The sequence below is a fragment of the Bison bison genome, unplaced genomic scaffold, assembly GCF_000754665.1.
Source record: "Bison bison bison isolate TAMUID 2011002044 unplaced genomic scaffold, Bison_UMD1.0 scf7180017864473, whole genome shotgun sequence".
In the NCBI taxonomy this organism is placed as follows: domain Eukaryota; kingdom Metazoa; phylum Chordata; class Mammalia; order Artiodactyla; family Bovidae; genus Bison; species Bison bison.
The window spans coordinates 17,233,015-17,246,506 of record NW_011495034.1 but is presented as its reverse complement, the minus strand read 5'-3'; the positions used below and the strand labels follow the sequence as shown (position 1 = coordinate 17,246,506).

The 13,492-nt window shown below is 45.1% G+C and overlaps 1 protein-coding gene across 1 annotated transcript in view; it reads right to left on the bottom strand.

The window, feature by feature from the left end:
- Positions 1-11,782, bottom strand: part of CFAP20 (cilia and flagella associated protein 20) — a 13,425-nt gene extending 1,643 nt beyond the window's left edge. Inside the window, exons 1-4 of the mRNA XM_010861850.1 lie at positions 11,416-11,782; positions 1,712-1,791; positions 908-1,019; positions 101-289 (exon numbers count right to left, since the gene is read on the bottom strand). Of these exons, the coding sequence (XP_010860152.1) occupies positions 101-289; positions 908-1,019; positions 1,712-1,791; positions 11,416-11,499 (465 nt within the window). The 5' untranslated portion in view covers positions 11,500-11,782. The remainder of the gene's footprint in view (positions 1-100; positions 290-907; positions 1,020-1,711; positions 1,792-11,415) is intronic.
- Positions 11,783-13,492: the final 1,710 nt, after the last annotated feature.

Genomic DNA, 13,492 nt, shown 5'->3' with positions numbered 1-13,492 from the left:
AGAAAGCCACAGAGTTCTGCCACCTAGGTCACAAGCTCGGAGCAAACAGAGTGCAGCCCCCTCTCCCATCTGGGGCTCCCTCTTGAAAAGGAGCCGGTACCTGCACCCTGAGGGTCTCAATGTAATTTGTGCCATAGGCCCGCCGAGTGAAGTCTGACAGGTTGAACTGAATCTGGTTCCAGCCGTCATCCAGCCGCATGGGCATGGTACAGATGAAGGGCTTGACCCGGGTGGTGCTCTGGTAGTTGCTTGCCCGAAACCGCCGACGCACGTTCTTATCATCTAGTACCTACGAAATATGGAGAGGAAGAATCACAGTAATTCCATCTTGGAGCAAACAACCTTGGTAAGACCAGGACCTGAAACTCCCACAGCCTGGTTTCCCAAGGCTGAGACCCAAGGGAGAATAAACAGACCCACATGGGTCACACTGGATGCAGATGGCCCGGAAATAGTGAGTTTATCTTGTCTGTTGCCAGGACGACATCAGCTGCTTATGACATATGACACATGCATCAGGCCCTCAGACCGTAGCATGATTCCATAAACATTCTTCCCTTTGAAAAATTAAAAATGCTAGACTAGAGACCAACAATAGCCAGCCTGATATTAAATAGTAACTTCCCAGATAGATACTCTTCCAATCCTCAAGCTTTGAAATCTTTGAACTATTGATTAGATTTTCTGGATGCTTTACTGCTTCTTTTAAAACTTGGCATGAAACTCAGATTACTAATACTGAAATTATGTCATAATAATAATGGCAGAATCAAGTGTACAGCAGAGGCAGAAAGGAATACATTCAAAAGGATGAAGATACTTTCCTACGGTTACTTTTTTCCCATAAATTGACCAGCCACCTCTCTGGTATAGTCGAGAGTGTACAGATTCACATGCATATGCTTACCTGTACTTCAAAGGTAAAATATTTCTTCAGGTTTTTGATGATCATGACAAGGAAGGGAAGTTTAATTCCCAGTGTTTTCTTTGGGTCTGCAGGACATGTGATATACGTGGTGCTGTAGAAAGAGGAAACACCAATAAACACACCACCAGCCTCTTCCTTTGTGATAGGCAAAGCAGTAACAGCCCAATAAGGTAAGCTGGAAAGCAGATCTAAAAGATCCAAAGATCCCTTAAACCTTAAGTTAAGCTAATGCTTCTAAAAAAAGTGCCAGACTCTGAAACAAAAGCTTAACACAGCGCTAGATACCAAGAAGAAAGTATCTGAAAAGCGAAAGCCAGGCCAGCAGATCGGATGAAGTTCTTCCAGTGAGAAAAGATTTAATTCTGTTCTAAGAAACTATTAAGTGAAAGAAAACCAAAACCAAGACCACTGTAACACTGAAAACTACACTGACCACCCACTGGGTGATTCTGGTAACACCCTCAACCTCCCCCCAAAAACACTGGGGTTAAATATTAATAACTAAGACTTACATAGCCCTTACTATGTGCTAAGCAGGTTTTATATATATTCACTTATTTAATCTTCACAATAATTCTCTAAGGAAGATGTATTGTTCTTATTCCTATTTTACAGATGAGGAAACTGAAGCCTGAGGGATAAAGTGACTTGCCCAGGGTGAGCCCTAAGCAGCAGAGCGGGATTCACACTGGACAGTCTCGCTCTGCAGTCCCCGCTATCAGCCTCTGTGATGTGCTGCCTCTGGGCATACAACGTCTCTGGGAGAACAGGCTGGCAACCTACCTGACATTTGTTCCTTCAATCTCTAGCACCAGGGACTGGATGTCATTATCAGTGATTCTTTTGATGTGGCCATTTCGTACCTACAAGGGAGAAAATTAAACTGGTGAGTACTGAAATATTTGGCAAAAATTTTGTTAAGATTTCAAAGGCTGAATGCAACTATTTAAAGAAAACTACAGTAGTCCAAGAGGCATTAACACAGAAGTTTGTGACATGATATGTTGAAGCTTCTATGTAAATAAGCCACGCAATTACCTCTAGATAGGGCCCAATCATCCACCACAGGAACTGCAGATAGCTGGGCCATCTATAAATCAGGACCAATTTCTTCCCAAAGAAATCAATTCAATTTCAATGTAGCTAATGTTTACCAAGTGTCTGCTAAGCACTAGGAACATTCCTAACAACAACAGCAATCTCAGTCCTAACAAGACCGACAACAAAAATCACAAGGTCAGACTTCCCTGGTATATGACTCTGCCTCCCAATGCAGGGGACACACTGGTTTGATCCTTGGTCTGGAAGATTCCACGTGATGTGGAGCAACTGAGCCCATGAGCTGCAACTATGAGCCTGTGGCTCTACAGCCCGGAAGCTGCAACAACTGAGCCCACGTGCTGTGCTGCACCTACTGAAGTCCATGCACCTAGAGCCTGTGCTCGACAACAAGAGAAGTCACCACAATGGGAAGCCCGTCCACTGCACGGACTAGCTCCCGCTCGCTGCAACCACAGAAAGCCCGAAAGCAGCAGTAAGGACCCAGTGCAGCCAAAAGATTAAACAAACAAATAAATGTGGAAAAAAAAATCACAAGGTCATTGGTGTTGTTTCCACTTGACAGATGTGGACACTGAGAGGCAGGGAGTGCAGATGACAAGCCCTAAGTAAGGAAGGCAGGAGTAACAGCCAGGCTTTCCACTGCCCGATACTGCCTCACACAGATGGTTCTTTGGCCAGAAAGGTCAAATGCTGAGTGTCACTGACAGGGAGGGTGGCAACCCAAAAGTGAACATATTATTCCCCGAGGTTTACTCTGACTTCACGCTTCCATATCTTCTTTTCCCTAAGTTTCTACTTTTTCAAGTATGACCTCAAGTCCCATCTGAGCCACACACAGACGCCTTCTTTAGTACTGTCAGCCTACACTGACCTCTCTTCTCTCTGATTTGCTTCTCTGGCTCATGCAGCCCAGACTACGTGATTCAGCACCTCACCCTGCGTTGTTTTGCACTGTTTGTGGCATATGTAGGGGTATATGATGGAGAGGAATCAATATGCAGTATGGACTCCTCCTCTCAAAAATTATTTAGGAAAGCACAATTATCTTCAAGTATTACATTCAAGCACTGTAGATGGACAGAACAGAGGCACACGGAGGCACTTCTGAGATGGGGCTGCCTCTTCAGGCTGAAAGTATTAACTAACACATGAAAAAGATCAAGCAGGGTTAGAACTGCATGCACCGGAAAGGTGAGCACATGGTCTCTTAATGGGTAGAGGGAAAGCGGCTGCCTGCGCCGTCACAGTCAGTGATTATCACGTGGCTCGCCATCAGACTTGCGTATAGGGAGAGAATACCGCACTGACTCTGACAGTTACACTGTTCAACATGGATTACTGGTAACATGGCATTCTGTCTTGAGACCTCAGCCTCTGTGAGCTCGTTTACTGTGAATTTGATCCACTTGTGGTGTGCTTGGTATTCCCCAGGTGACATTGGGTATTACTGCCCATCTTTTTCTGCAAGATGTAACTGAATTTTGTCGCCTCCAAAAAGTATAAGCACAACGGTAAGGATAGAGCATGAAACACTGTATGTTCTACAATGCTCAGTACTCTGCTAGGCATCAACTAAGCATTCAAATATTTGCTGACTTCTGGAATTTGTCACGCTAAGAGTTGGCACATCTGAAGAGATTCAAGGAGGGTTTTTTAAAAATTCCTGGATGACATATCCACCGTGGACTATTATGGGAGGCCAGAGATCCCAGGGTATATCACAAAGACAGTGCAGTTGCCAGCATCAAGAATGCCTTCCCACAAATCACCCTTCAGGACCCATTGTCAGAAACAGAATGCTGGGTGCATGGGCCCCGGGTCTCTGCCAAGGCAGCATTTCTGGATTCTCAAGTCACAGACACCACATTGAAGCTCAATCAAAGCTGGCAACATCCAGTGCCCTCCTGCTTTGAATTCCGGGCCTCTTTCCAGAGGAGATTAAGAGCACAAAGGCTTGGATCTGTGTAGCCCATGCCAACACTGCCCACCTCATTCCCCACATAAATGCTCCCAAAGTGGCAATATTCCTCCTCTATTTGCTAGCCCACAGCTGCTGTGGAAAATCAGGCTGACTCGCTGGTAAAGGAGGAATTCATCCAGAAATTCTTCCATGTAACATGATGTAGTCATATTGATAAGAACTGACAGTACCCCACTAATTTTATAACACACCACTAATTATTCTCTGAAGAGTAACTTCATTCTTTCTTAAAAAGGTACAGAATGCAACAAACCAAACAGATGGGTAAAAACAAAGAATTAAGCAATCAGGGTCCAGAAACTACTATTGCTAAAAGGCAACACATTGCAATTTATCCAACATTGTTTAAAAGTGTGACCTCCTGGTCACACTGGACCACCACCTCTGTGGTCCAGTGGTTAGGAGTGGAACTCCCAATGCAGGCTGCCTGGGTTCGATCCCTTATCAGGGAACTAGATCCCACATGTGAACTCCCAACCAAGAGTTCGAATGCCACAATGAAAGGTCCCTGGTGTTGCAAACAAGACCTGGCACAGCCAAATTAAAAGAAAAAAGAAGCAGCGTGACCTCAGATCTTACATCCTGGATGGTCTCTCAGATCACAGTGGACAGGAAGCCTCCCTCAACTTCAGAAAATTCTGCCAGATTACACAGGGAGGAAATGTTAGGAAACTTGCCTTCTGCCCATCTCAAAGTTTACAGCATACGACTTCACTCCAGTAAATGTGACCACTCAGGTCTTTATAGAAGAAAACAATGCCTTATACTGCAAGCAGAAGCCAACAGACTAAAAGCCAAAACAGACTTTGTGTATTCTTACAGACTTCTGGCCCAGAGGCAAGTTAAAGCTGGACTGTCAGAGCTTCTTAAGAGAAATTTCTTTCACATCAACATCCACACTCACAAACTTAATTCTTACAAAATTAGTTAATGCAGCCCATAAAAACTCAAAAACCCAGAGGAGAAAAGGCAGTTTTTTTTTGAAGGAATACCCACCAGTTTCTCTAGAGTTTTAACCTGCCCAGTGGTGAGAAGAGTCTAAATAGAGCTATGCCCAAGAGCAAAGTTCAATCCTCAAAGAAGAAAAGCACAGGTACGGTCATATCAGAAGCTGCCAGAGCTTTAAAATCAAATTGAATTAATTTCTCAGTGAATTATGATTTTTCTTCTTCATTAAGTTTTAAGCACTATAGATACAAATTCACTGGAAGAAAAGAGTGGAGTGGGGATGGGTGCAATTAACCAGAGATATGAGCAGTTAAAGAGTAGGAAACCTCCCAAAACCTTTCTCTAGGCTCTCAAACTAGGATCAAAGGAGAAAGAGAGGTGGTCAATTTGGGGCAAGGCCTCCCAACCTCCCTGGCAATCTGCCTGTCACTGCCTTAGCTTGTCAAGGTCTTCCAGGAAGCAACCCCCTCCTCAGTCCAGCTTCTGACAAACATGGATAATAAGATACGTGGCCTCAGAAAGTATCAACTTCCTTTCCTTACCTCCTTCCAGTTCAGAGGCCACTAGGCAGGCCTCGCTGTGAAAAGAAGATAAAACGCAAGAGGCGGCATTTATTGCTCGTGGTGAAAGTAGGTTTTATTTTACTTCCTTCATCTAAATTAGAAAGTATCTTTTGTTTCTGAATTGCTGTGAGTGTGTGCTCAGTAGCTGCAGCCATGTCAGACTCTTTGCGACCCCATGGACCCATAGCCCACGAGGCTCCTCTGTCCATGGGATTCTCCAGGCAAGAACACTGGAGTGGGTTGCCATTACCTCCTCCAGGGGATCTTCCTGACCCAGGGATCCGACCTGCATCTCCTGCATTGCCGGTGGATTCTTTACCACTGAGCCATTGGGAAAGCCCTCTGACTTGCTAATTCTTTTTATTTCATGACAGGTTCCTGCAGTGTGACTTACGAGTGTTTCATTCCTCCAAAATAATAATAATAAAAAATAAAGCCAATCTTACATTTTTTAATTTCATGAACACCTCTCCTCCTACCCCCACTCCCACCCCTACCCATGAGCTGGAGGTACTTTAGAAGCTTCAGAACCCCAGGCTACTAGCAATTCGCCATCAGAGTGGGTCTCAGCCTCTGCAGACAGCAAAAGGGAGCCTTCAAGCCCTTTTTTGCAATCACTCTCCCAGGCTTTCCATGGTTGCTGGGGCAACTAATAAAGAACACTGATTTTTTTTCTTTCCCAAAGTAAGCCCCAGGGAGGAGGGTCACGCTGAGGCGGGGAAAATACTACTGGGATGGGGAGGAGGCTGTCCAATGCTGCTTTAAAAATAACAGGAGCTGTATCCACTCCCTACTCCCACTTTTCTCTCCTCTGGCCCCACCCACTTATCGTGGCAGACAGCTGAGCCCTTGGGCCATCTGGCATCCTAGTCTTAATGACACATGTTCCAATTTACATTAAGCCTTTAGAGCTGTCCATTTCAGCGGCAAAGTTTCCACCCTGAGCTAGGGGCTGGGCTCTAAGTCAGAAAACAGGCAGAGGGAGACCTCTGTGGGGAGAGCTGGGCATAGCGGTCTCAAGGCCTGGGCCTTGCAGGCGCCAGAGGGTCAAAGGCTTCTCTCCCTTTGCGGCACTTAACAGGGACTAACCAAACAGCAGACAGGCGACTCTGCATTTACAAGCAGCCTTTTAAAGTAAAGATGATTCTGTGTACCATAACCAGTCCCTTCCTAACAATGCCTTGGAAGGGCAAGTGTAAAACCCAGGCCTTTGCCCAATTACAGTAAAAGCTATCACTTGGAATAATGAAGAACATCCTCAGACTGACTCAGGGATAGTCTGAAAAAAAAAAAAAAAAAGTGCTACTACTTTCATGTGCAAACGCTCTCAAGTCTACTATTGGAAACTGCACTAATTTAACGTGTGCTAACACGGTTTGCTAATTAAAAACTAGGGTGTGGGGACTTTTTTTTCTGCAAAGAGCCTTCATTCATTTTTAAAATTAGGAACTGAATGGGAATCTAATATCTTCCAGCAACAACCACAAAAACTATGGTTCTAATCCTCTGGGAATGTGGAGGATCAGCAGCAGCTGAGAAAAAGACAAGATGAGAGGAAAGAAAGATAGAGACACTTATTATGAATTATCAATCTCATGTAGCAGACTTTAAGGATATTGCTGGTAAAGCCTAAAAGTTATATGTTTTACACCGGTCTAAGTGGGAATGGAATCTCCTGGTATTTTCTTTACAAATCAGAAGTAATGTTTACATTAAACATAAAGAGCCCTTTAATAATGTAGTATTTGCTGATCCCAGAAGTTAAGGGATTGTTAAGAAATCCCTGATATGTGTTTGTGTTTAGTCACTCAGTCCTGTCTGACTCTTTGTGACTTTTTGTATTGTAGCCCACCAGGTTCCTTTGTCCGTGGGATTTTTCAGGCAAGAACACTGGAGTGGGTTGCCATTTGCTCCTCCAGGTGATCTTCCCGACCCAGGGACTGAACCTGTGTCTCCCGCATTGCAGGTGGATTCTTTACCCCCTAAGCCATCAGTGTGTGTGTGCTCGGTCACTTCAGGAGTGTCTGACCCTGCAACCCCAGGGACTGCAGTCCCCCAGGCTCCTTTGTCCCTGTCAGTGGGATTTTCCATGCAAGAATACTGGAGTGGGCTGCCACGCCCTCCTCCAGGGGATCTTCCCAACTCAGGGATCAAACCTTCGTCTCCTGCATTGCAGGTGAGTTCTTTACTGCTGAGCCACCGGGAAAGCCCCTAATTTCTCCTAAATTCTTGGTTTGAAAAACTACAAAGGTCTCTATCAGGAAGCTTACCATTCAGCCAGGAATACAGATCCTGAGAAACTAATTTCAAGTTTGATGAAAAGGAAATGGAAGTGGATATAAATTAACCTAACCTGAGGAAATGCCTTTGAGCTGTGACCTAAGACTAATAAAGGCGGAAAAGAAGAAGTGGGTCCCAGCAGAGGGGCCGGCAAGTGCAAAAGCCTGAAGCTGAGAGGCTTCCTTCAGCTCAGTAGGAAGTCACTGCTAGATGGGGAGGTGAGCCTGGAGAGCTAGTTAAGCAAGTACCAGCCCACAGGCTATGTGTCCTGAGAGCCATGTTAAGGTTTTGGACTGGGAAAGCCATGGCACAATGACTAAATTATCCTAATTTCAGAAGTCTGAATTTACTGGACTTCCTGTTCTAGGCATCTGAATATTGGGCTCAGTTATAAACTATTCCTTTACTCTTGAGCAAATGCCTCAGTTCCCTGCTTTATTTAATACTGTATGCCCTAACTGTTGCTAAGCATTTATATACCTCTTCATTTAATCATCATAACCAGGAGAAGCAGGTGGCGTTATTACAAGATGAGAGAACTGAGTGAAGTATTGTTCAAGGTTACACAGCACAGGACATTACGTCAGAGCCAGGACACAAATTCAAGGTGTCCGACAACACCCAGCACTGGGGTTTCCAGGTGAGATACTAGTCTTCCCCTTAAGGAACCTGTAGTCTAGCGGAAGATATACAGTAAATAGGCAACTGCCATACGGTGTGATACAGAACACCACAGGAGCACACCCGAGACATAACTGAAGTTCCCACTGAAATAATGTTTAAGCTGAGAGCTGAAGGATGACATGGGGAAGGGCTAACTTCAGTGTGTCAGATAAACGCAGATATTGTAAATGTAGCCACACCCACAAAATGAGTATGACTATGGCATTCACTTCTCACATTCACAAGACACAGAGCCTAAACAGAAACCAAACCTAATTTTTCCAAGACTGTTTTCACTATAAACAAATGACAGAAACTCTCTCTATAAATTCAGGAAGGAGAATAGTAAAGTTTTGTGAAATCAAAATATGTAATAACTAAAAACAGGCAGTTATAGCCAAAATGCACCTACTGGCAGGAGGCAGGGTCATTTCTAGGTAAGTGTGGACTATCCTTCCTTTCTTTATTATAACTCTGCCTTATTCAGAATCATGGGAGTGGGGAAAATGTCTTCTCTAACTCTATCTTTCCAAATCTACACAATGCCTCACTTAGCTGTTGCTCAATAAATCCTTGTTAAGTATATCAATTCCCAGCGTTTCCCCTCCTGGACTGGATTCCCAACACTGTCTGAGGACTTCGTAATATAGCTGAGAAAAGGCACACATATACATATACCAAAGCCTATGGATCTGGCCCCAAACTTCCCCTTTTTTCCTTCCTTTCCTTCCCTTGTCCCAAGGGGAAAAATTTACAGATAAACACTTTTTCAATCTAAATAAAAAGAGTAGAAACATTTAACTCCCTATTACAAGAATTTCTCTTAAAATGAGAATTCCTCTAAAGGTTTTCTTTGCCAAAATGTCTGCTTAATTTACTCCACATAGCCCTGCCAGTTGATCTAACAATATTTTCACACACGTTTATGTCATTAAGGTACCATCTGACCTCTAGTGGCGTTGTTAAGGGACACAGTGCACTATGGTTACTCTGCTTTTATATTCTGTATGTAAACATGTTGACTAGTCAAAAAACTGCATTTGAAAAATAAAACATACCACAAAAGATCAAGCCCAGAAGGGTTAAAAGGCAACTCTGATAGAAGTTTCACTTAATAGAACTCTTAATAGCCTTTCTAACACTGGAATTGGACTTAAGTTCTTTGACCTGCTCTGAAAACCTCTTCTCCTACATCAAGTCCCATTCTCTATTTCAATTGTCTCCTACTGACACTTTTGTTTCAACTGGCACACAATCCACTCTCTCCAGACTTTGGACAGTCCACAATTAAGGCAAGCCAGGTGGCTCAGTGGTAAGGAATCCACCTGCCAATGAAAGGGACATGGGTTCAATCCCTGGGTCCGGAAGATCCCCTGGAGAAGGAAAAAGCAAGCCACTCCAGTATCCTTGCCTATAAAATCCATGGGGTTGCAAAGAGTCAGACACGACTTAGCGACTAAATAACCACCACCACAACAGCTGAGAAGCCATCATGCTTACAAAGTTCCCAGGTACACTCATTTTGAGCTCTCTTTGTAGAGGTGCAATTTCAGAGTTTACAAGGTTTTTTAATCCAATGTGAACAAAACCATGGAACTGACAAACTCAGTAATGTAGGAAAGCAACTAAGGAACCGCTTTTTTGTGTAAAAAGCAATTCCCAGCATTAGATGTAGTTTGGGGACAGAATCACTGTGAAAGAAGAGAAGCTGGTCAGATTTCTCACACATGCATAAGGCCAAACTCGTTACATTCAGATCTTTCAACTGTCTTATAAAAATGACACTGTGAATACACCACCCCAAAAGCTGCTCTCAGAATAAAGAATTCCGTAGCAGCAACAGGCAGAAAGAAGGCTGTCTGTGTTCTCAGTCTCTCTGTGGCCGAAAAACCTTCATCTGTGGATGTGGGAAGACAAAAACAAGGACTTGTTCTGAGATGAAATCCAAGATTGTTGGCCTCATTGCCAGTAAACTGCTTATTTAGATGATCCCACATCCTTCTCTATAAAAACAGCATTCAACATACCACCTCTCTCCATTTTCCTTGGAGGAGTGCAGTACTAAGTCACCTGTCTTCCATGGTAAGAGTGCTTTATATTAACTTTTATTTTAAAAAGAGTACAGAAAACTGAGAATTTGCATAAGAAAGGAAATAGCACAGTAGTTAAGTGAGAACCAACTCATAGATTGCTAGGCACACATGCCCCCTAATCAACATCTCTAGAATGTGGACAGGGTCACCATCCTCTGGAGTCAGTGGAAGCATCACCCAGTGGATGCCTGAATAAAGACGATGAGGCTTGTACTTGGCTTTGAGCACGTTAACCTAGACAAGACTTGTCACCATTTTACAATTTTCCTGATGGAGATCAGTCACTGAAGGCACAGCACAGACCCCAAGTCACAGTGAGTGTGGAGCAGGTGCCAAAGACCACTGAATTCCGGCTCCGTTGGGATCAGTGAGAGGAAGGGAGCAAATGAATGAAACCCAAACATAACCGAGTTCTGGCTGTGCCTCTATAAGGGAGCCTGGGACAATGGCTCTGTGTCCAGTGCCCAGCACAGAGCCTGGCACAACACAGGATATCAGTAAATACTTGTGAAATCAGTGAACAGCAGTTTCTTTCATCTGCACTTTCCCAAAGCAACCTCATGTGACTTGACGCTTTTCACACTGTTAGATGGGTACTACCAACCCCACCATGTAAGTGGGGAAATCGAAGCTAAAGAACCGCATGTCCGTCAAGTCTGCGGCGAGAGACACTGGTCCACACCACGGCCGTAGGACACTTAAACTCCAGCCACGCCCACCCCACATGCACCTCCGCTGCTTACACTATGCCCTCACCTCACGCCTCAATCACCCCAGGCTGGGGCCAGGGCACAGCAGAGATCGCCAGGCCTCCCCCAGGCCCCAGCTCGTCACAACTACCTGCCACCCCAGACCCAGCCCCGAGACCTCGCCCCGCCGCCGCCCTCAGTCCCTGACCTTTTTGTCCCAGATCTGCAGGGGTTTGCTGCCGATGCTGTAGAGGATGGAGAGGAAGCCGCTCTGGAACGTGTTTTTGAACATCTTGCCGGCGGCCTTCTCAGCCTCGCCAAAGCCGACCTAAATATGGGCACCAATTGGCAAAGGCAAAACAGGGGGCTGGCTGGTCCGAAGAAGGGAAGCTGAGCCCCTGACGTCCAGATCGGCGGCCACAGACACCTGGACTTGGACGCGGGACGCTAAGTCCGTGAAGCTACGCTCCCAAGAAAACAAAACCACCCCAACACGGAAAACCACAGCAACTGCCGCCTGCACCGCACTCCCCTCCTTAAATGGAGGCGGCGGGCCTCCCGCCGCCAGAGATGAATCCCTCCGCTCACCTGAGCCCGCCCCCTCAGAGCGCAGAGCCCAATCCCGCCACGGGGATTACGGACTTCCTGTTCCTTTCGCTCTTAAGCCCCGCCCTAGTGCCGCCTCCTTGGGAAAAGAACGCCCTTGCCGAGGGACTATTTTCCCATCGTTGTCCCAGAGCCGCTTTTAGAAAGCGGAAGGAGACAGGATAACAGAATGGGTTTGCACCTGCGTGGTGTCAAGGGAACCTGGAGGGGATGGAGTCTAAGAGCGTGAAGGCCAGGTTCCGCCCACTAGGGGCTAGGAGGAGTTAGAAGCGGAAAAAAAGTGGGGAAAGGCAGGACCTGGAGTCCTGAGACTAACAAATAATTGCCTGTTGGCCGAGTACAGGATAAGGTTAAAGCAGCTAACCAGTATTACGCAGTAAGTGTGCTAAACGCCTTATAGGCATCATTGCTTTAATTATTGACCGGGTCGCTATGAATATGCAGCATAACCCGCGGAATGAAGTCAAAGCAATCCTTGAGGAAAAGTTACCACCTTAAATACGTGATTAGAAACAAGAAGGTCTGAACTTTAAATGCAGACATTAATGCAATTAAAATAAAGTTGGTTGAGTTGAATCAACAGTTGTTTGTTTGTTTTTTTAATCAATTCTTAGAACCGTTTTTAAAAGACATAAACTATGATATTTCAAGTGTGGAAGAAACATCAAATGTTGGAAACCATCATTCACTCAGCCTCTAGTGTATGAACTTCTAGTCCCTCTGTTTCCAGCCTTCCTTCCAGGCTCCATATCAGTCAGCCTACAACATTCTCATCTCCTGTTAACTTGTTGCTGCTGCGAAGTGGCTTCAGTCGTGTCCAACTCTGTGCGACCCCAGAGATGGCAGCCTACCAGGCTCTTCTGTCCCTGGCATTCTCCAGGCAAGAACACTGGAGTGGGTTGCCATTTCCTTCTCCAATGTATGAGAGTGAAAAGTGAAAATGAAGTTGCTCAGTCGTGTCTGACTCTTCGGATCCCATGGACTGCAGCCCATCAGGCTCCTCCATCCATGGGATTTTCCAAGCAAGAGTACTGGAGTGGGGTGCCATTGCCTTCTCCGACCCTGGGTAAAGTCCAAATCCTGTTCTATATTTAAAGTCTTCAGAACTCACCAGGTGGGGCATCCAAGTTTTGTGGTGCCTACTGTGATCAGGCTTCCCCGGTGGCTCAGGGGTGAAGAATCTTGCAATGCAGGAGCCATAGGAGACTTGAGTTAGTTGTCTGGATCAGGAAGATCCCTTGGAGAAGGATTCTTGCCTGGAGTATCCCATGGACAGAGGACGCTGGCAGGCTACAATCTATAGGGTCGCAAAGAGTCAGACATGACTAAAGTGACAGCATGCATACACTGACCACTTCTATTTAAGGCAGTTTTGTAATATCATTTTGTAATTAAGAGAATAGGATATTTGAGTCTTCTTAATCATGACTGATTTCTTTGCATTGATTGCTGAGGAAGGCTTTCTTATCTCTTCTTGCTATTCTTTGGAACTCTGCATTCAGATGCTTATATCTTTCCTTTTCTCCTTTGCTTCTCGCTTCGCTTCTTTTCACAGCTATTTGTAAGGCCTCCCCAGACAGCCATTTTGATATTTTGCATTTCTTTTCCATGGGGATGGTCTTGATCCCTGTCTCCTGTACAATGTCATGAACCTCATTCCATAGTTCATCAGGCACTCA